This window comes from Aulonocara stuartgranti (assembly GCF_965226115.1).
Source record: "Aulonocara stuartgranti genome assembly, chromosome: 15".
NCBI classification, from domain to species: Eukaryota; Metazoa; Chordata; class Actinopteri; order Cichliformes; family Cichlidae; genus Aulonocara; species Aulonocara stuartgranti.
The window spans coordinates 832,501-855,598 of NC_138951.1; the positions used below are offsets into that span (position 1 = coordinate 832,501).

Here is a 23,098-nt window from a genome sequence, read left to right on the forward strand (position 1 = left end):
CACGGGTCACCGGTTTATGGGACCCATCTGAAGCCATTCAGTAAATGTACAAATACACATTATAGCACCACATCCAGTAGATCCAGCCAGACAAACAGATGTTTGTAAGTTAGCTCTAAATAAATATGCTTCATGTGCAGAATAATTCAGTTCAATCTTATTTATATACAAAATCATAACAACGGTGACCTTAAGGTGCTTTATATTGTAATGTCGACCCTACAATAACACACACAGAGAAAACCCCATCAGTCACATGACCCCCTATGAGCAGCACTTGGCGACAGTGGGAAGGAAAAACTCCTTTTTAACAGGAAGAAACCTGTGGTTGAACCAGGCTCAGGGAGGGGCGGGGCCATCTGCTGGCTTGGCGTGAGGGGAGGATCCCTGTTAATCAGTGCAAATACACATCAATAAAATATTACCACAATGTCACTGGCTGAAACAACTGCATCACACACTTGTTGTGTGGTCTGAACTGTAACTGCAGACCTTATTGTTTGTTCAGCATTAAAAATTCTCCAAGAGCCACAAACACCACAAAGACGAGAGGTCGAGTCCAGGTACGAGTGGAGGTGAGGTCTCACAGCGAGAGCAGACATGCTCGGCTGCGGCTCCTGTGCACGTTCACTGACCAGCATAAATGCAAAAAGGCTGCACAGGTGGAAATAACCGGACTGTAAATACCAGAGAAGCTGTGCAGTGTAAAAAAGAGCTTATAGGTGTCAGGAACAGGTAGCAGGAGCTTCCTGGGCAGTAGATGCATTTACTGGATAATAGAATAAGTACATCAACATGTCGTCCTCCATTAAGTTTCTGCATCAAGCCTGCGTTCACTCAGTTACTGACTTTAATTCAGCTGCGATGAACCTGCCCACAGAATAACTGATTCCATATAAACAATTGTTAATGCGCAACATGAGCTCCGTCGGTGTTTTCCATCGCTCCCTGAGAAGATGGGAGCAAAGACGCCGCACGTGAGGCGCGTGATTGAGACGTAAAGTAAAAGGTCAGCACGGCCTGCTCAAACTTCATTGCCTGACTTTAGTTATGTAGCGAGGCAGCCAGGCGATGGCGGCCTTTCTTCCCCCGACAAGTGCTTTTGAATCTGACTCGATTCAGACACGAAGCCCTGCGCTGACTGCTTTATGTAACCCAACACGGCCGTCGCTGACATGCAGGAGAGCGAGAAGAAAGGAAAAAGCACATCGGACACGTGTGTTGGCATTCAGCTGTGGTGCTTATGACACGTATATGATCTCTATCTGCCGCCCAGCGAGGCTTTAATGATTCAGAGCGTGGCATGCTGGGTAATATTGTCTTGGCAGTGAAAAAAAAGTGTTTTCATATCTCACATCCGCGCTGCAAGACCAGCAGATGTTGTTGTGAATGCCTCTGGACGCACGAGTGGGAGAGGCAGACGATGAGGGTACGGCGAGACCTCCGAGCAGACCGTTCGCTCCGTCACCAGGATGAAACGTCCAGGTGGGCGAACGCGTCAGTCTGAGGCACCGACCTTCACTGCTGACTCCATTCGCCGTCACCTGAACGTGTCTGGATCTGAGCTCTGCGGCCGTGCTGAATATTTTATCAGTTAAATTGATCCTGTTATGATGCTTGCATTAAGCTGGTAGATGTTGTTGTTTATATGGACAGTGCCCTGAACAACGCTCTATATGTAAGACAAAGACCCCATAATAAAACAGCGGGAAGGGAAAACTCGCCTCCCACGGCCTCCCTGAGCCTGAGTGGGTGGATGGAAACGTCATCTATGGCACAACCATCAGTGACATCATGTGAGTGGCGAATGTGTAATATTTACTCTTCTTTTAGGTCGTTTGGCCAAATCAAAATAACATGTCTGACTGGTTAACTGCTGAATGCTTTACTGTGTTTTCCTGGGCAGAGGACACACTCGGGTTTATTGTTGAGATGACTACCTGCTGATGCAGGAAACAGAAAACAGTCAGAGGAAACAACTCAGTGAACCCGAGGTCCATAAAACCAGCACGATGAGCTGGTTCCTCGCTCATCCTCAGCGGGTCCGGCCCTTCTGTCAGGTTTCATTCAGCCGATGTTAGTGCACTGAGGCTTTCTTCACACGTGGTCTTGTCTGTCCCTCAGGATGTGCGTGGATTCATTCTTCGTGACTTTGCCTTTGGGTCATAAAGGCCGACACCACAGTCGAGTTTCTGCTGAGCCAGAGTTACATGTAACTGCCTCGATTGGTCCTGTAGACATGTCCGCTGATAATCTCTCTCATGCTCATCTTTCATGCAAGCTTCTGGTAATTTTGCATCTGGATGCGTCCAGCTGTTTAGCCAGTGATACTAGCCTGTGGTGACCCGCAGAGGATTGCAGCTACAGGGGCACGCGCTGTTTATTTCTCAGGCTGATCCTCTGAAAGTCCAGGAAGCCGGGATTCCTCTGCCCGTTCACTCCCCAACAAACAGACGATACTGCTGCATCCTCACAGTCCTCAGTTACACCGCCTGCAACAGCAAACAGAGGCCTGTGGAGGCAGCAGCTCCCACCTCCGGGTTTTTCTCTTGTTTACCTGACTTTCATGAACGTGCTCTCGTTACACTCAGGCCATTTGCTGCGTGCCATGCGCCTCTTGTTGCCTCTCTGGAACGCTCTTCACTTTTATTTGTGTGACTGCCGTTTTCTGGCGTAACAGTGAGGTGGGAGGTATTTGTCGCCTCCTTTGAGGCCCATCGTGATGCCCGTCGATGTGCATACTTGAGATTGAAAAATAAAGAGGACGTTTGCATGAACTAGTATTGAATTCAGTTCTTAGAAGCTCGATCTGATGCTGCAGTCGTGTTTCTCTGACGTCAGCCCGTTCCAGCTCATTAATTACTTTTCATATTTTGTTATATGTGTGTGTTCATGTATGTGGACTACACTACACACTACACAAACGCACACGGGGCATTCTTGCAGGCTGCGAGCGAGCAGCAGGTGTGTTTGTCATGAATCTGAAGGTAACATCACGTGTCCTCGTTTTCAGTTTGGCTCAGTAGTGCAGCTGAGATAGAGGCAAAAACATCACCAACACGGCAGGGACGATGTTAAGCTCAGAAAGTTGAGAATAATGATTTTAAAGCACGTCGAAAGATCGAGAAGGGAAAATATTCGCGGGGAGCTGTCAGCTGGTTTCATCTTGTTGTGCTCTTCTTTACATAAATAAAGACGTTTTCATCATAAACGGACGCAGAGAAAGGTCTGAGGTCAGGGGGAAAGGGATCACGCCACAGTGATGCTGTGAGTTTGAATCCTGCACAAGCTCACGGGTACGTTAGTTGACTCTGCAGTGGGCGCACACCAAATTATCCACGTTCTCCATCGTCCCGAGTCCGTTGATGCGACAGTCGACTGAGCCGTGTGCTGCACGCTGAATGCTTTGTGTTTTGCCTCTCTTCCAGCCTTCCCCGGACTCCCACTAGGATCTTCTCTTCCCTGTCGGAGACCTTCTCCACCCCCGACATCCAGCAGACATGGCAGATGATGCGGACATGCGCAATGAGCTGTCAGACATGCAGCAACGCGCTGACCAGCTGGCTGATGAGGTGAGAACACCGGACATGCTGCATCACAGGCGTTTGCCTCGTGATGGCAGGTGCACGCTTACTGACTCGCTGAGGAGTCGCGTGGTGGTTGGAGACGCCGAGCACCTTTGTTTTATCACAACTTCAAACATACTGAAACTATGCAGCACAGTAAGAGGGTGCACTAATGAGCACATTATAGAGTGTGTGTGTGCGTGTGTGCGTGTGTGTGTGTGTGCGTGTGTGTGTGTGTGTGTGTCTGTGTGTGTGTGTGTGTGCGTGTGTGTGTGTGTGTGTGTGTGTGCGTGTGTGTGTGTGTGCGTGTGTGTGTGTGTGTGTGTGTGTGTGTGCGTGTGTGCGTGTTTCGCAGTTAGAGAGGGCAAGAGAGTGAGAAAGTCTCCATCATGGCCCACAGCTGATCAGCCCTCCAGCTTCACATATGACTCACTGTGGCACAGCTGAGCAGAATATTAAATACAAACACACACACAGACACACACACAGACACACACACACGCAGGAACGCAGGGCAAACACAAAATGGCGGCGCTGGAATAACAGTTTTGTGGCTTCTGTGAGCTTCAGCCTCCACAGCGATTCCAACAGATGGAAGCAAACGAGCGAGCTGATGCAGACGGATCAGAGACAGAATACAAAAAGGCAGAATCAGAAGAAGGAAAAAGAACGTGAGCCACGTGAAAAATGGCTGCTCGGTGTCAGATTTGTTTGTCTAACCGACACCCCCCACCCCTCAACCCCTACCAGCGCAGACGATGCGCTTGCAGCGAGCGCAGCGAGGCGGAGCTGCTGCCCCTGTGCAGCCTCACGCTCCTTAGAGAATGGGAGCCCCTGTTACACATCAGCCAGGAGCTAATAACAGACGTCACACAGCGATGAGGATTCTGCCTGCTGCTAATAACAAAGCTGAGTTATTTTGATCAATCAATGCTAACTTAGTAAAACAGACACAAATGCCCATCACGTGCTATAAGTGCTGCATTTCAGGACCTTCCAGGTCTTATCTTACATGTTCCCACAGCTCTGCAAGCTGTCGTGCCCCCCCCTCCCTCCCACTTCTGTTTAGCACCTGGGGATCTGTCGGCCCGAGAGCTGCCACCAGTGCCCTTCGAGGCCTTCCCTAAACCACAGCTCAATTCATGATTAAGCCATTTATCTACTAAGAAACACTGGCTAACTTAAAATGAGGGCCCAGCGAGTGAAATGATTATATGAAAGACAGAATGCTGTCTGACGCTGCCCCTCATTTCTTGATATTTTATTTCCAAGGAGTTTAAAAACTATCTGCAGCAGATGAACCTTAGAAACAGGAAATAATCCAGGAAAGACGCGACAGAGGACCTGAGAGATGCTTTTGGGTCTTCTGGTGATTTATCCACTGTTTCCCACAGAAATCGTCTCAGCTGAGGGGCGGCTGTTCTGCCACATCACACAAGAACTGGACTGAAAATCTGTGGCAGCAGCTACGATGGAGTGATGACATTTTAGCTCAAATTATCGTCAGTGTGTATAAGGTCAGGAAAAGGTACAACACTAAAACGTAGAGGCTCCGTGTCTTTTTGGGGCTGTAGTGTTGCAGGTCTGTAAAGTGTCTGATTAACATCAGCTTCGTTTTTCACTTAATTTTTAGCCTGGAAATCTGAAGCACACTGCCGAAGCAGTGAAAGCAAACATTAAAACAAGTGTGGGCTCATCTTCACTGTAGCCGGGTCCCAATTTCCCAGACAAATATAAAGAAACGAGAGGGGCGGCTCTAGACTTTTGTGCCGTACTCTAAACTTAGAATAAGTCACCATTTCCATGTGTTACAGTCAGAGCTATGCAGTCCTGCGTGCACACAGTCCATCTCTGCGAGTTCATGTTGAGTTCACGTCGATAATCGTTCAGGGATTGATCCTGTTTGCGGCTGCTGATTGTTCTGATCGGCTCCATTTAGTTTCACACACACTCGCTTATGTTCAGTCGAACTAATGCGCACAACCACATTGAGTTGTTGTGTAAATAAGATTTAACAGGAACACAACAGTCAACAGAACCTGTTGTGTCCACCTGCAGCATGGCTGTGAGAGGGTGCAGAGCAGAGCAGTTACCACGACAGCAGATATGACAAAGCCTGGAAAAGCATGGAAGGTGGTGGTGGGTTGCAAAGAGGCTTGCAGATGTGCAGCAGCTGTGGGCAGACTTTTTAGACTTTTGCATTAATGGAAAATCAAAGGCTGATGGCAGTGAGAGCAGCTGACCTGCCAGTCCTGCAGGTAAGCTTGGCTTCATGGCCGGTCTGGTGCGATGCTCAGGTTATTGGCCATCACATGAAAAACTGCACATAACATGAAAACCAAAACTTTCCAAGCTTCTTGAATCTGAATTGTTTCTTTTATTTGTCCGCAGTCACTGGAGAGCACTCGCCGTATGCTGCAGCTGGTCGAAGAGGTAAGAAAAGTCCTCTAAATGTTGGTGTATGAGTTTGATTTATAGCCAACAATAATGTTTAAAAATGTGTGTCAACAACAAACGAAAATAAATGATACTGAATCGCGTCTCGCGGTGTTACGTGTGCAGGACGAGCTGCTGTTTTGCAGCACAGATCATTTCCTGTGCCGACACTCGGATATAAGCAGGGCAGAGGAGACTTCAGGGTTAGTCGTGTGAATATTACAACGATGTCGTTTTGCTCCTGTGTTGCAATGTTGTTACTGTTACTAAAACCTTCATTTTCAGTAATCTGGGAAGGGAGGAGTGTATGCAAAGTGCAAACACACAAGCTCATAGGATAAACGTCCTTTTCTAATAACTGCGCCTCTGTCAGAGATCCTTTACATTTTACAAACTTAAAGGTTTTAACCTGACGACACCAGCGGCACCAGGATTACATGCAAGCATGTCACTGTACCAACACTGAAACTCTCAGAGGAGCAGAGATGAATCAGTAGTAGAAGAGCGAGGACAGTAGGAAGCTCATTGTTGTGTGAGGATCTCTAAAGCTGTTAGAATAGCTCAGATTTATGGAGCGAGACTCAGATACCTGAAAGTCCAAACTCAGCGTTCAGCTGTCATACACTCAGCAAGTGTTCACGTTCATCAGCGCTGCCAGGAAGGACACAATCAGACTTTACATGAGAGGGAAACATGGCGCTCTAGCAGATCTATTCTGAACCGTTAGTGGTCGGTTTGCCCCCAAACAGCCAGTCAAAAGACAGAAGTAAGTCTACTGTTTGTGCCTTGGATTGGTGTTTGTTCAGTCCTCTGTGGGACAGGCTCTGACCTGGTCAGCGCTCTCTCGTCAGATTGTGCTGGTGATCAGCAGAAGCGTTACCAAGACGGCCTCCAAATGGCAGGAAACTGTGGATAAAAGCGAGACTGTCAGTTAGGCTTGGTGGCATTTTCTGTAACGTTACGTGATGTATACGTAGTTAATTTTAGCTGTATCCACAGAAACAGTCGTCATATGAAAATACTGAACATGTTTGTTTGTTTGTTTGTTTTAAAGCTGTAAGAAGAGGAAGTGGAAACAATTCCTTCTTAGTCATTTAGACACGACACGATTGCTGTGCACAGAAAAATGCAGCACGTTTTTAATAAATCCAGTAAACTGTCCAACACAAAGCCACACGTACATGTCAGCACGTCCCTGTCACGTTCATGCTTTGCCCAACGGTTGTGGAGCGTGTGCCCAGCTTTGGCGGACCATGAGGCAACTGAGTAATGGCGTGAATAGCACATAACGTGAAGATCAGTGACATCAGGGATGATAATACTGCAATGTAATGAGACTGCAACAAGCAGACGCAGATGGAAGAAAGGAGGGCGGGTGAGGCATGGAGAGACAAGGAGTGAGAGCATCTGGGGGGGTGAGTGGCTAACAAGCTACCCGCTGCAGCTCTCAAGGTCATATTGATCATCAGTCGACATTTCTCACCATCAGCTCCACCCTACAAATGTACTGCAGGCAGGGAGGGACCGAAGGAGGGCTGAACAGAGCGACGGCTTCTTTATGCACGTGATCAGAGAGATGGAGGGTGGGGAGGATGCAGCACAAACAGCTGACATAGATAACATTCAGCGGCTCTCGTGATGTCACTCGCGACTCTGTGTTTATCGGTTTTCCCCACAAACTGAATGTCCAGGACGACAGTAAGAAGATCTGTTCAGTCTGAAAAATACAAAATTAGTTGTTTCTAAAAATGAGGGTGACTTTCACTCGATTCCGGAGCTTTAGCGGCGTGCTCTTAGCGGCGTGCTCTTAGCGGCGTGCTCTTAGTGGCGTGCTCTTAGCGGCGTGCTCTTAGCGTAGCGTGCTCGTTGCTGTGAGGCCATTTGAAAAAGCCGGGATTATTAGATAGGGAACATTTCATGTCATCACAGGTACAAAAGCAAACATAAACTGTAAACCTGGGACAATGATCTGTCATCAACAGTCCGTCAGTGGAGGTGTAGGATAATACTCTCCTGCACCGCCAGGTTAGATGGAGAAAGCTGCACCATCCTCAGGCCTGTCTGGGATTATGGTTGATTACTGTTGGGTTTCCCCAGGGACACATTTCAGATACTTTGGGATTTCTCATGCAGAGGCTCCTTATTGCTCCCCTCTCGCCTCCCAAGCATCCGTGTGGCTCTCTTCCCAAACTGCTGAGGAGGAGGGGTGGCTGTTTGTCATGGCGAGCACGTGTGGTACACAGCGACACACCGTGATCGTATTTATGCCGATCAGGCTGAGCCAGCTGCCAAATCTTAGTGCTGCATTTTAAAGAAGCACACAGTTGTATGTTAGCTAACGCTGCTGCGTCTTCTCAGACTCCTTTGCCAGCCCCGCCATCAGTGACGAGAAGCATTACTGTGAATGCTATTGCAGGCTCAGCTGCTCCAGTCAGGAGCAGAAAACTCGCATTGTACCACGATTTTAAGAAGAACGCTCGTCCGCTGTCGATGCTAGCATCATTAATCTCCTTCAGCTTGATTCCACATTTAACAGACAGATGTCTTTGCATCTTCGATCAATATCATCAGCACAGAGGTAATAGGAAGGAAAATATTCAATTTGTTTGTTCAGGAAAACAAGAAGATGAAGCAATGATCCCGATGATCAAGCTCAATGTGCATTTGTTCTGTTGCTTTACAGAAAGCACAGCAGCAGATGTGTTATTCTCTCTCTCTCTGCTGTTTAAATTAAAGCCTTAGGCCAGCAGTTACTAATACACTGTGCCAGCACCAGCTGGTTTTTTGAAACAAAAGGTAGAAAGAGAGCGCAGTGACAAAATTGCATGTAACAGGTGATGACTCAGAGATTTTAGCCACTCACCCTTTCTCAAGATGCAAAAATACAGAGAATATTTAAATCAAGTGTGCGGTTAACACTTCCAACACACAATTTAAAGCTAATCGCACCGATATAAAAAACAGCAGGTCTGTGATTTTTTTTTGAGTTGCTGATATGAGTAAATTATACCCTTAGACTTCTAAATCACATTCATTTGTGCTCAAGCTGTTATTGCCCCGACTAGCTGAAGACTGGGCAGGTGTGTCAGGTGTGTCAGGTGTCATAAATAAGGTCCTTAAACTATCTGTGAAGGAACTGTCCCAAAGCATGCATGTATGGTGCTTAATGCATGTAAAGTTAAATGAGGAATGGTTCATACCTTCATATAATACAGATTTGTAACCTTTATTTAATGAGGAGTTCACTCTTGTGGTGACCAGGTAAAGGTGACGTCTCTTAAAAAATGGTTGTAAGGCTAAAAAGTCACATAAAAAATATAAAAGAAAAGCACAAAACACAGCTGGATGAAGGTGGTAGATGTTTTAGTTTAGATTTGCAGGGAATTAATTGCAAAAATGTACCTTTAAAAGTGTGTGTGTGTGTCGCTCTCCTGCTGTAATAAAAACGTAATTTGGCGAAGGCGAGCAGAGCGCTCGTGTTAGCTGCAGGTGTAATTGTGCTCTGCCAGCGTGTTTAACCATGTTAGGAGAATTTAACTTCAAAGGATGCAAAGAAAGGAGCAGCGCAGAGTTTCTCAGCTTCACTGCTTCCTGAGCTCCTGCAGCCGCTCACCACTGTTTTCCTGTGATTGTCTTCCTTTTCCACCTCCTGTCTCCGGGGAATAGAGCAAAGATGCCGGCATCAGGACTTTGGTTATGCTGGACGAGCAGGGAGGTAAGTGTGCATGAGGGGCGATGGCGCAGGGTCACAACATATAGATGCGACCAGAATCGGCACAGTGATAATATGATTGCATTCAAATACAAGCAGCGCTACACTCCAGTCCTCACCTCGTAGACTTAGAATTAAACGACGCGTTTCATTTGCAGTTGCTTGGTTTTACTTGAGTATTTCCAAACTAATTCGTTTTGTCCTTAAAGGAATCGGTTTTGAGTTGTTTGATTTGTTGCATGTTTTCTTTGGTGAAGGTTCAACATGGTTTCCTTCTTTCTTTCAGCTTCTTTTAACATTTGTTTTCTTTGGCTAACATTTTTCTTTTTACTTTGCCTAACTGCTTTCACTTTGCCAGCAGCGTTTTATGGTTTTTCTGAGCTGAGGACGACGGTTAAAGGAATTGTCACGAGTGCCAAAACCATAACAGATCCTGTCAGGAAGATTTAACGGCAGCAACCGCAGGAATGAAACCTTACAGCTCAACAACTCATTGTCAGGAACCAGCCGACGGCCTTGTCCCTGTGGGTGCTGCCGGCAGTGTAACCTCCGGGCTGGTCTCAGATCTGTTTACAAGAAATAAATACATTTAAAAAACACCCATATGACCTATTATACTGCTTTATATCACAATAAAGGCAAACAGGTCTGAGGACAGCTAACCTGGCCGTTCCAGCCCACTAACAGTCCAAACGATCGATTTAGCTGGTAATGACAAAATATTCAAGCCCTTGTCTATCAGGCCACAGATTTGTACAATCCCTGATTAGATGCAATAAATGAGAACGTCGGCTCACAGTAACCTTAAAAGATATCATTTCTAATGTGAAGTGAATGATATTTGGACTCTTGAGCGCCCTCAGTTTTCTGTTTCTGGGAAAGCTCGTAAACCAGAGCAGCCCAGTAAGAGGCCTGACTGCACCAGCATCACTCGGGGAGAGGAAAGCTCTCCCTCCTCCAACTCTCCATTTAGCCTTGCTGCCCCGAGAACTGCAGGATCGTTTGCAACAGCTGACTGGACGCAGGAGCCCGAGCTGACCTATGACCCCAGATTTGCACCTCTGCAGCACTTGGTGCTGAAGTCAACATTCATAGGCTGATGTGCTTTACCTCTGATGCAAATCATTTCAATTTGAACTTGAAGCCATCGCTGATCTTTATTTTGTATCATTCTTCAATGATCACCACACACTCAGTGACCCACTTCTCTATAATACCACTAACACAATGTGACGTCCTTTATGACCATCAATGACTGTAAACCAGGGATTTTACAAATTTGGGGAAAAGAATCTGTAAAGTCGTTTCTCAGTCCACTCCATATTTAACCGTGCCTCACCCTTCACTCACCCAGCAGCCGTCCACCACACCAGCACGACGACGGCCCCGATGCTCACTGACCAGACAGACCTGAGTCCTTTCAGTTACACTGAATCATTTTAAAGCCACACACACAGTTTTCAGTTGACCCTCGTAACGGCAGCAAAAGGTGTGCTGTTCATGCTCACAGCTTCATCTACAGCTCATAAGGGCCACATGCTGCAGCTGTCACTAACATGCAAATAATCCAGTAGCTGAAAAATGTTTAAATTCTCCCAAGTTTTACACGTTAAATCAGAGAAAGGAAAACTGGGCAGCTTCCCGGCAGCTTACAACCAAAGGAAGAGAAAATCCATTCAGCACTGAAAAGCTCTTCAGCTGTAACGACCATCCGCACGTTTTCCTACGGAAATATTTCAGTAGAATTTTACAGCCTGTGACTGTCACCAAATAAATGTGATTTCAATGTATTTTATTTGAAATGACAATTTAGTTACAATTACCTATAATACTCAAAGAATAAGGAGGCAATACATCAGATTTCTGCAGAAAACAAAGAAATAATAACACTAAGTAAATTTAAGTATGGAGAAAGTCGTTTTGCGTTGCTCATAATTTAAGGTTTTTATAGGAAAGGAGACAAAAACGATTCTGTAAAGTTAAATTCTGCATAAGTCATTTTAGGTTCTGTGTGATGTCCTGATAATTTGGGTGGAAACATTTTCTTTGTAAAGTAGTTGTCAGTCAGTTTGGGATGTGGATTTTTTATGTAGCGGTTCCACCTTAACTTACTACGTTAAAGCAAAGGAAACATGTTTTTTCTCTTCACTAATTTTCTAAGTTGTGTTTGTGATTTTGAAAAAGAAAGTTAGACTTGGCTTCATCGTTATCAGGTCACATAGGCCTCCAGATTTTGGTTGTATTTACCTTTTTGTAGTTTGGTAACGGTGAACAGTCCTGAGCACACGTCTGATGGAAAAATAAAAAGACAGACGAACAACAGAACAAACATCATGCACATCAACAGAAAAGGCTAGAAAGATGAATCTACTCCATAATACAGCCAAAGTATTGCTCCCACAGAGTTACCCTGAGATGCACAAAGTCACTTTACAATATTTACAACTTTTATAAATATATCATAAAAATATTTAAATAAATATCATTACATTTAATTTCAAATAATAAACATTGAAAATCTGTTTAGTTACGTCCTTGGTCGTGGGCTGTATTATAGCGTTACCAGGATGTCTCCCACTAAGCCTTCATGGCCGTCTGCAACTGGTACTGGAAGTGATGGGAGCAGCTGGAAACTAAGAAAATGTGCCAGCCGCCTCTAAAGCTGACTGACAACCGTTTCTCCTGCTGCGGGGTATAAACTGGTACTAAAACCTGGGTTTTGTGTGGGAGGACCCGGAGCAGCTCTTTATCCTGAGCTGACAGTCTGCTCGATCGGATTTGAGATTGATCTATTGATTTGAAAAAAAGGAAACGCCGATTTCCCCCAGAAATCTTTGTTTCCCTTTAACATCTTTGCTGAAACATTTACACTTTCAATCAAATGAACCAAGAAAACAAAGAGAGAAGATTTACTTTCATTATTGGATTGTTGGGGACTCTCATGGACCATTTTCTGGTCCCCCAAAAATCTGTAAGTGCACATAATTGTATTTTAGCCACCAAAGCGATGCACTGTACACTCAGATACACACCAGAGTACAAACGCTTCACTTGCTGCTCATCATGACTCATATTTCTGTCAATCAGTCAATGAAATTCATTCCACTACTGTCATCCCTTTGTCCTGACCAGAGCAACTCGATCGTGTCGAAGATGGCATGAACCATATCAACCAAGACATGAAGGAAGCCGAGAAAAATTTAAAAGATTTAGGGAAATGCTGTGGGCTTTTCATATGTCCATGTAACAAGTAGGTACTGATAATGTGCCCCAAAGGTTCTTTACATATGTGGTGGCGTCCAGTTTTTCCTTTTTCTTCTTTTTAAGTTTTTGTTTGACTTTCTTTCGTCATAGTGTCTGAAGTTGTTGTCTTCTCTCCTTTGTCCTCTCTTTCTTTCTCTCCTCTTCTCCTTCTGCTTCGTTCTGTGGGGGATAAATGACTTGTGTTTAATCAGAGCAACTGGAGCGCATCGAGGAGGGAATGGACCAAATCAATAAGGACATGAAGGATGCAGAAAAGAATTTGAACGATCTAGGGAAATTCTGTGGTCTTTGCTCCTGTCCATGTAACAAGTAGGTGCTGCTTGCCTGCCTGCCTGCCTGCCATTTAAAATTAAGTATCTAAGAAATAAAACCGAGGTAGAAGTGACATCACAATGGCCATCAGCCAATAGTCTGCTCTACTCCAGCTCCTAATAAACACTGAGCCTGGCCCACAATGTGGAATGATTAACTTCAAAATCGTCCCTGTTCAGTCGGCCCACTTAAGGTTAAACATTTCCAGTCACAATATGACAATTTTTAAAAAAACCCAAACATCTAAAACAATAACGTGATTTCCCGTAACAGTACGTGACACTCGTTAGGCCCAGTCATGTTGGTCAGTTAGTACTTTTTATCTTCTTTTATTTAAACCACATGGTTTACTGAAGGGATTTGCTAACAGTCAGCTGAGACTGAAGGAGTCCCCTGGATGAGTGATGAAAACGTCCAACGACCTTCTTTGGGCATAGCAAACATAGTGTCCCAGAATTTATAGCTCCCCAACTGGGAGCATCTCATAGTCCAACGGTCTGAACCATCACTGAACAATTGACCTCAAAAAGCTGCTAAAGTTCTTCCAAAGTTAAAATTGATTCACCACCCAGATTTTTACATACCTTGTACGGTCAAATGAGGCTGATACAAACCTACCGGTGAGACCCAAATTCCATAAAGCCGAGCTTTAAACGTCCAGTCAACTCTCCCCCACCCAGCCAAGGCCATGCTTCATCAATAAGTGCCTCTCTTCTACCAAGTGCCATATTCTCTAAGCTTCCACTTCTCCAAACAGCTCTGTGATGGGAGTCGTCTACATGCAGGTGTAGCCGCTGTAGAAGTCCCACCTGTAGCAGTCGTATCGATTCCTCCTGAAGAGGGTTTTTTCTCATTTTTGATGCATGGTGGTGGGAAGCTTCCCAATTATAAAACGTACTTAGATTTAAAGAGCAGGGCTGGGGCTCCAGAAGCATCTTGGCACTTAGATCATCCTAATGTATTGACTCCAGATGGAAATGTAGCGATCTTGGTCCCAAAATGCCTTTGGCCAGCCTGGTCCAGGACTGGTTGACACTTCTCCTCATCTGCATGATCTCTACCACCACCACACTGCTCTGACATCCAGTAGATCCTCACCTGTTTGCAGGCAATGAGACCTTTCTGTTTCCCGTTGAACACCCCCTCCCCCACTGCCTTCTATGAGCCACCGAGCACCAATGACATGGAAAGACTGGCGAGCATGACCCTGTGAATGCTCATGCATGCGTGATGATGTAACTCATAAAGCAATGCTACACATGATGATGCTACGATCATGATGTTGATGTTTACACTGAAAATGATACTGATGGTGATCCTGATGAACAGCAATCGTTTTGTGCCAAACTCACATCGGCGCGTGTTCAGAGTTCATTTGTGAGCAGAGCTGTCGTTTCGTAACTTTACGGGTTGGACCAAATTTAAAGACATACAAAGAAAATAAAGTTAACTGAAGTCCCTGCTTGGCAAACGATGGAAAAGAACAAAGAGAAGATAAAAGAGGAATGCTGCACAACAAAACTGTCAGATGCTCAAAGTATGGCAGCGAACACGCTGAAAATAGGAAAGAAATGACAGAATGACACATTCAGAGCAAAGGAGAAAAACAGGAGTGATCTGTGGTGTAGCTTGCAGCTAGAAACTGGGCTAGGACACATGCGCACTGAGATATTTTTAGGAACGTAGTCAGGGTCGATGTATAAAATGGGTGCATCATGCCACAGCACTGTGTGCAGGACCCTTGTTTCTGCTGCAGTTTGTCTGCAGCGCCACCTCTCCTGCAGAGCGCTGTGCTAATTTAGCCTTTATTCCACTCTGGCTGCTAAACACTGATGTTTGCTAAGCTCCCTTTCCTGCAGGGAACTCGCTCACATGTAGGTCAGCCATATCAGATAGTGGCAGCCTGCTGGGACATTGACTCAACCTGCCTGCACAAATAGCAGGATGCTAAAAGAGATACATGTTTTTCAGCACTGCTGCTCACTGTACCTCCTAATCCCTTCAGCGTGTCTCTCAGAATTAGCAGACCCCAGATTTCCCTCTTAAAGGCTTCATATTGTGGCCATCTGAATGCCACTCAGGAGCTGGTGGTGGATTGCTCGACTTGCAGGTCGCTCAATGAATGAATGAGGCAGAATGACTTTAGTCTTACCGCGGGTCCTGCAATACTCATACCATCTAATCAGATCATCTCTGCTCAATCAGAGCAGATCTGATTAGAAATGTGCAGTATATCCTTTCTGAGACAGCAGGAAAGTAAATTGCAAATTAAAGTTTTACAGAAGGAGATGAGATTAAAAAAAACGCAGCAGAAAGAAAGAAGAAAACAGATGGAAATATAAAGGACGTAGACAAGGGTAGCGTATGTGTTAATCATATTGGTGTGTGTCAGCAGGGACAGGGCGCTCAGCGAAGCCTTGCCTCAGTCCATTTCTATTAATAAGAGCAGTGTAGGAGGCGGCTGAGCCATTGCCATCCCGATACAGCTAGAATACATCCACACAGCACTCCAAGGTTATAAAAGCTCAGCAACTGTGATACAAGCAAAGAAGTGTCAGGATGCTACTGAATGGGCAGGAAAATGTTGACATGTGTACACAGACAGCATCGACAGAGCTCTAACTAAAGAGACAACTGTTACCTTCCACTCCATCTAGCTGCTGTGTGGAGCCAAAACAGATGCTGAATGTGACAGAGTGAGCTTTGATAGGCCGAGCAGCCGAGCTGCGATTGTGTTAGCACAGCTGTACAGACGCAAGCAGATGTGACTTTCGTTGAGAGATAAGCTGAGTCACAACCATTACCCCACTCCCCCGCCTCACCACCTCAACATGACCAGGATTCTGTGACATATAAAGACAGACAGGTGTGGGGGTTGGGGTGGGTGATGCCGATGGTTCAGGAACAGGTAAACGAGGCGCTCTTCTCTGCTGACTCCCTCCAGTTTCTTGTTTTGTTTTGTTCTCCTTCTTCTTGTTTCGCAGTTTGTTCTCCGCATTGATCGTCGTCCCTCCCAACAATGTGACAGTCCTGTACACTCTGTGTTGTGTGTCTGCCACAAGCTCTGTCTCTTCTCTGTTTTCTGTCACACTGTGGGAGTGGGATGTGCTTTACTGTTGCAATAACACAGAAGTATGACGGTTTAGGACAGAGAGAAGGAATCAGGCTACAACACAGTTCAAATTGCAGCTATGTTAAGACACGAAATGGCACAGCGTACAGGGCTTGCCTGATTCTGAACAGTATGTTATATACCTGCAATATAACATCACACACATAAGTACTGTGTTACAACAGAATGAGCCTGTACCTACCAAACCCAGTCTACCAGCCAGTTCATGCCTGCTACGCTTTGCTCGACTTTAGTCTAGTCCCACCATATATTTATGTGCTGGTTGCATGAAACCGATTAACACTGTGTGTCAGCTACATGCTAATATATTTACATATGTGCTGCTGCAGTACCTCAAATCCAAGGCTCTCTTTGTTAGGTTTGACTAATTGGAAGCCTGCCTGGTTGAGGTAAATGGCGAGTCGCTTTTTTCAAACTGTTGAGTAACTTCCTCTTCGTCACTGCCGGTGGCCAGGATGAAGAGCGGAGCCAGCAAGGCCTGGGGGAATAACCAGGACGGGGTGGTGGCCAGCCAGCCCGCCCGCGTGGTGGACGAACGCGAACAGATGGCCATCAGCGGAGGCTTCATCCGCAGGTAGGAGGAACGCTTGGATGTGTGCGATTTTACGGGGCACATTCATCTTGTCTGGAATATTTCGAGGCAAGATGAGGGTAAACGTGCACATGGCATCGTTTTTGGCCTCACCGGCAGCCCGACTAGTCTAGCAAAGCAGACCAGCCTTTATGTAGCACTGAGATGTCCGTCCGCTCTCACCAGCCACTTTGTTAGATGCGCTGTTCTCTTACTTTTCCTAAAAGAACTGCTTTAATCCTTCATGGCATAGAACTGACAACATGCTGGAAACATTCCTGGGTGACTTTGATATGGATCCATACTGCTGCTACAGACCCATGATCCGCATTTCCCGCGCTCTGTTAGATCAACACGTTCTCACTCCCAAAGCGTAACATTTTATGCTAGGTGACAAATCATCAACATATTACGTTTTCGGCTACCCAACACGTTCCTACATGACGACATCGGAAAACTGAGGACATATGAGAACTTAAATCACTTTGGGAAAACACTATTTCACGTCATTGCAGTGCTGGTTAAGGTTAGGTTTAGGGCTGCAATACAGGGCAGGAACGTCTATTACCGCGAGATCGTAATTCCACTGGATTTAATCCATAACCCGGCGCGTACCATAAGAACGCGGAAGGTCACCATTCGCGTTCCTCAGGAACGCCGTGGGACGTGACAAAACGTCGGGATGTTGCGCCTCGGGAGTGAGAACAGGCTCGTTAGATTGAGATGTGGTGCCTGTGGAGATCATTTGAATACAATGAACTGTAATGATTGGAGCTTTGTGACGTGGTATACTAAGGGATACACATGATCAGCAATAATACTCGACAATGCTGCAACATTTCGTCAATAATCAAGTGTACAAAAGAAAATCCCATCACTAGATCACCACCAGCCTGAACTATGAATCCATGCTTTCATGGTGTTTGTGCCAGATCCATCCAGATGTCACAGCAGAAAGTTTGAAATATCCTGGTATTTTTCATAATTTCCTAAACTTTCTTCAGCTCACTGGCAGTAACCACATACACGGATAATCAATTATTCCACTTTTTACGTAGAGTCGGCCTTAGTCAGTATTTAAATGTACCCACAAAGGTACTCACAGGCAGTGTTGGGCAAGTTACTTTGAAAAAGTAATTAAATATAGTTACTAGTTACTTCTTCAAAAAAGTAACTGAGTTACCAGATTCTAAAAGTAACTGATTACTTGAAAAGTAACTATTGCGTTGCTTTAAAAAAACGTTTAATCCTCTGGGGTCCAGGGTACAATCGGCCATTTTTAACTCCTTCTGATGTTCCCTCCACATTTTACCTTTAACTGTTTATCTGCCTTGTTTGGTCTCATTCTTTTCAGCACAACCTCACGTGTCTGAATTTACAGTCATGTTTTCATTTTGACAGACTGCATTAACACAATTGATTTAAAATCAGACACAAAACATAAAATCAGAGTAGAAAAAGTGATATTTTTACTGTAACAACCACACATTTCAAACTATTTACAGAAGCGGGAGCGCGCAGCTGCTTAAAGCTGTAGCGCCCGGATTACTTACAGCTACTTCCTGCACCTGAAGGTGCGGTGAGCTGAACACAGCTTCAACCGTCTGTTTGCTGAAAAATAGTAACGCGACTGCACCTCATTTTCTTGTTAGTAACAGTAACGGCGTTGTAACGATAGAAACAGTAATTAGTTAGATTACTCGTTACTGAAAACAGTAACGCCGTTAGTAACGCGTTATTCCCATCACTGCTAACAGGTACTGAAATCAGCTCTACTTTTAGTACTTTAGTGATACTTAATGTAACAACGAAAGAGCAAATGAAGGCGTTTCTACTTGAATACCATCGACTAATAGAAAAAGCACGAGTCCACAGTTCAGCATCTACTGAAGGTCGAGCTACATTAGCTACATGAACAGCTGTAAATAGACTGAAAGTCAGATAAAGACGAGGAGCAGCAGAAAAAAAACATTCATTATCTGGTTCTTGTCTTCTTGTCTTCATATGTAATCAGATTACCTGATGGAGAACTATAATCCAAATCTATATTCTTGAGAACAACACAGGCTTTAGACTTTAATGTGGATATTAGATTATATCATATTTCACATTCAGTTTTTTTAATCTGTGTCTATATATTTGAAAGACTGGGAATTGTATATCTGGATATTTAACACTGTGACATTGTGATATTAATAAAGAAACACAGTGAACAGGATCCTGCGTTCAGTCTCTGCTCTTTGGAGGTTCAGAGGTGAAATATGGACAACAGCAGTGGCAATGTGTGCTGTACTAGTTACTGCAGAGATAAATGTGACCTTTTGTATGGTAGGGTAACAGACGATGCCCGGGAAAACGAGATGGATGAGAACCTGGAGCAGGTGGGTGGCATCATTGGCAACCTGCGCCACATGGCTCTGGACATGGGCAACGAGATCGACACCCAGAACCGCCAGATCGACAGGATCATGGAGAAGGTACACGCACAGCTTTTCAGCTTTTTCTTCAAGCGCACCGGGTTCATGTAATCGCCGAGTTGAGTCATCTTGCTTATTTAGTGAGTTGCCTCCTTGCAAATATAACATATAACCAGTGTGGACACGAAGGAAAAGCTTGGAAAGCTTGGTTTGTATACGACACCAGCTCAGGTTCACAAAGCTCAGCCAGGTTGGGTCTTTTATAGGCTGCAAGGTTTTCTCCATGGATATTCCAACATTCACTTACATCCCTGTTTCCTGGTTTGGTTTAACTGAAACAGTAAGAACATCGAGTGGCCACGTTGTGAGGATGTGCAAGAGTGCTGTGAACATGCCCGTAAATTTGCAGTTGATGAAATGCTGGTGATTGGTTAGAAAGTTTTAAAATAATGTCCAACCTTAAGACTTAAATAACTTAATGCCTTTGACGCAGAACTGTGCAACTCTTAAGTCTAAGACATAAAGGAATGACAGTCATTAAAATCAGGTCAGAGATAAAATGTAGAAACAGCAAAGAAAAGTTGTCTTACCTTTTATTTTCTTAAGCATTTCTATATTTAATGGTCTCTTTGTATAATAGAGTCTTTTTAAAAAGCTCCATCTCTAAATTCAAAGCTCTACCACACCAAAAGTACAATGAAATCTATCTAACCGGGTACTAAAGATAAAACACCAAAATACAGATCTGTGGAATCAATCAACAAAGCCCTCTCATTACTTCTTCCTCTCTCACAGGCCGACTCCAACAAGACCAGGATCGATGAGGCCAACCAGCGCGCCACAAAGATGCTGGGCAGTGGCTAAACGCCCGGAGTCCGGAGCGTGAACGTCCCGGCGTCCCGCGCCACGCATCGATAGGCGCTGACATGCTTTCATCATGGTATTGACCTTCTAGGTTTGCACACATGCACATATCACCTCCCCGCCCATTGTAAATGTTGTTCTGTGTCGTCTGTCGAGCTTTTTCAAAATGATTGTCCTCGTAAAAAGATGATTTCTTATACTCCGTATATCATTCTTTCCAAAGGTTGTATATAGTGCTGACTTGATGGATCTCTAGCTCACCTGTGAAGTTTTTATTCTCTATGTCAAATATATATATATATATATATATATATATATATCTCACATATCATATATATATACATATATATATACACACGAGTACACTTCTCTGGATGACAAGTATATAATAGGAATGCTGTACAAGCTGTTTGTTTTTTCTTCCTTTTCGGTATCTCAGTATCGTCTTAGTAAAACTGTGTCATTACATATAGGCTACTGTCATGCTCCTTATTTTGGTGTTGTCACAAAAACAGCAGGAGAAGATCGATGGCAAACACGAGTCACTAAGCGGCGGTACAGTTGGGCGGGACGGCAAAGAGCACTTACAATCAAAAGGCAGTCCTTGGTCCATTTTCCTTCATCGCAATCATACTGAGTTACTGTTTAGACAATGTGCAACTAGACTCTCTGTAGCTGTATTAGACATTGCATTCCAAGTGATGTGAATTGTGCGTTCTCTGCATGACAAATGGTAGATTTTAGTCTTATAAATAAAACCTGTCTGAAAAAATATATATAAAAAATGATAACATGGCAGTAGCAAATTGACAAAACGCATGCTCGGTATTAGGACACAGTTTATCGTTCCATACTCCTGCAAGTTTGCAATAGTGCCACTCTTTCTGTCTCGATATATTTACCGACTGTGACCATCTCGTTGTACAATAATGCAAAAGGGATCAAAAAAGTGAGATGAAGTTGAAACAACTGAGGACTTTGGGTTGTATTGCAAAAAAATGACCTGTTTTCTAAATGATTATGCAGTTCAGTGATGAAGATGTTGATTATATGATGAAAGCTGAGGACTGGTTGTGTACTGTATCATAGGTTTTGGATGCTCTGAAAAAAATAAACGTTTGCAATGTAAAGCAAAGACGCATATTTCTGAGAGACCTTACTTTTATAAGAAAACCGTATATGTAAGTTTATTCTCCCCGTGTGGTTTGTTATTGGTAAGAATAATGACAATATTAAATAACAATTACAACTATACTCTGAAACAAAAAAATACATACAAATGGGTTTTTTTGTTGCTTCTGTACTTTAGAGCTATGCACACCAAATCGCCAAAATGTCAAGTAGTTAGAGTAAGGTGATGAATTACCTAAACCTGAATGACACAATAGGTTAAACTGTGAGATTGATGTCCTCAACGCATGTAATACTAAAGACTCCCTCTCTGTATCCTGTCAGTGTGTGAAGTGGTGGACATTTTGTAGCTAGCTGAATTGATTAAAAGTAATAAACCCTAGTTGCATCCGTGTCTGTCTTTATTGCTTAGAGACTCCAATCTCAATCTCTAACGTCCAGGGTGGCATTTACCCAAACTACCGCTCACTTTTTAGATTACACCTTATGTGGCAGACAGTCCACCCGATGGCCCTGTTTTCTCTAAACAAGAAGCCAGCAGTCCAGGGATACACTGACAGTCAACAAGATAAAGCATTTGATATTCATCTTTGTGGTGTTTAGCTTTGGCGCAAGTTTAATATATGAGAGGAACCAGACTGAAAGGCAAGAAGTGATTCCTAAAGAGCCAAAACATTCAGAAATGTCAGCTGAGGAAAACACGGTAAATACAGAAGTTTCAGTCGAATAACCACAACTGCTAAAGCGTTTCTCCCTTTTTAACGACCTAAATTTAACTTTAAAAGGTTTTATTGTTTCATAATTAAAAAAAATTACAAATCCCTTCTGCTATCCTTTTTTCCTTTCACAAACTTCTCCTCAGGAAAAACACAATTGTCACATTAAAAAAGAAAGATTCACACTTTTTTCACATCAACTGTTTCAGTGTTTGTCATTTTCTGATATGTCGCCAAAATTTCCATATAAGCAAGTTACATGCTAAATATTAGCTAAACTTCCATGTGCAGCGTTAGCTTACCTCAGTGCAAAAACAACAAGCTTAGCTGTGTTTTTTGTTGAATCTACAGAAAAAAGAAAGAATACCAATCACAAAATTGTTTTGTATGGGATCAAGTACTGTTTTACAGTTGCTATGATGGGCTAGCTAGCTACTAGCTGTAGCTTTATGTTTAGTGAACAGACCAAGCAGAAAACTCTGGGGGCTAAAAATGAAAGTGGCACAAACTGCAGGTCTTCCACCTGAGTCCAAACTGTTCCCCACTGTCCCCATTTCAAAATGCCAATCTTTACCTCAGAAATTAACATATTTAAGCCAAGTGTTTCTACCTTGATTCAAAAATATAAGGAGGGATTTTTTTTGCTAACTCACTCATTTAAGTCTTATTATAGCTCAAACGGAGCATTTCTCAAATATGGGTACAAAAACATTTATGACAGCGATATCCTGAGGTTTCAAAGTGGCAGCCAGTCAAGGATGATAAGCAATCCTCAGCCATGCTTTATACAGCCTAAAGTGTATGTTTATAAAAAAAATTCTTCTCAGAAAAGCATTTCTTTTCTTTTCTTTATTAATTTTTCCAATATTACAAATACATTGTCAAGTTTGCTGTTAGCCAAGTTTAGATTACCCATGTTGGTTTACTGGTGATGGTTTTAATGGGATTAGCTAACTTCTCAGTAAATGCTAACCGA

The 23,098-nt window shown here is 44.0% G+C and overlaps 1 protein-coding gene across 2 annotated transcripts in view; it reads left to right on the forward strand.

The window, feature by feature from the left end:
* snap25a (synaptosome associated protein 25a) overlaps positions 1-21,788 on the forward strand; it is a 34,267-nt gene extending 12,479 nt beyond the window's left edge. Inside the window, exons 2-8 of one of the 2 annotated variants that reach the window (XM_082505432.1) lie at positions 3,429-3,572; positions 5,958-5,999; positions 9,669-9,717; positions 12,847-12,964; positions 16,878-16,997; positions 19,327-19,471; positions 20,207-21,788. In XM_082505432.1, coding sequence (XP_082361558.1) covers positions 3,501-3,572; positions 5,958-5,999; positions 9,669-9,717; positions 12,847-12,964; positions 16,878-16,997; positions 19,327-19,471; positions 20,207-20,275 — 615 coding nt within the window. In that variant the 5' untranslated portion in view covers positions 3,429-3,500 and the 3' untranslated portion in view covers positions 20,276-21,788. Of the gene's footprint in view, positions 1-3,428; positions 3,573-5,957; positions 6,000-9,668; positions 9,718-12,846; positions 12,965-13,169; positions 13,288-16,877; positions 16,998-19,326; positions 19,472-20,206 lie in introns of both variants that reach the window. The other variant, XM_082505431.1, reaches the window with a different exon arrangement.
* Positions 21,789-23,098: the final 1,310 nt, after the last annotated feature.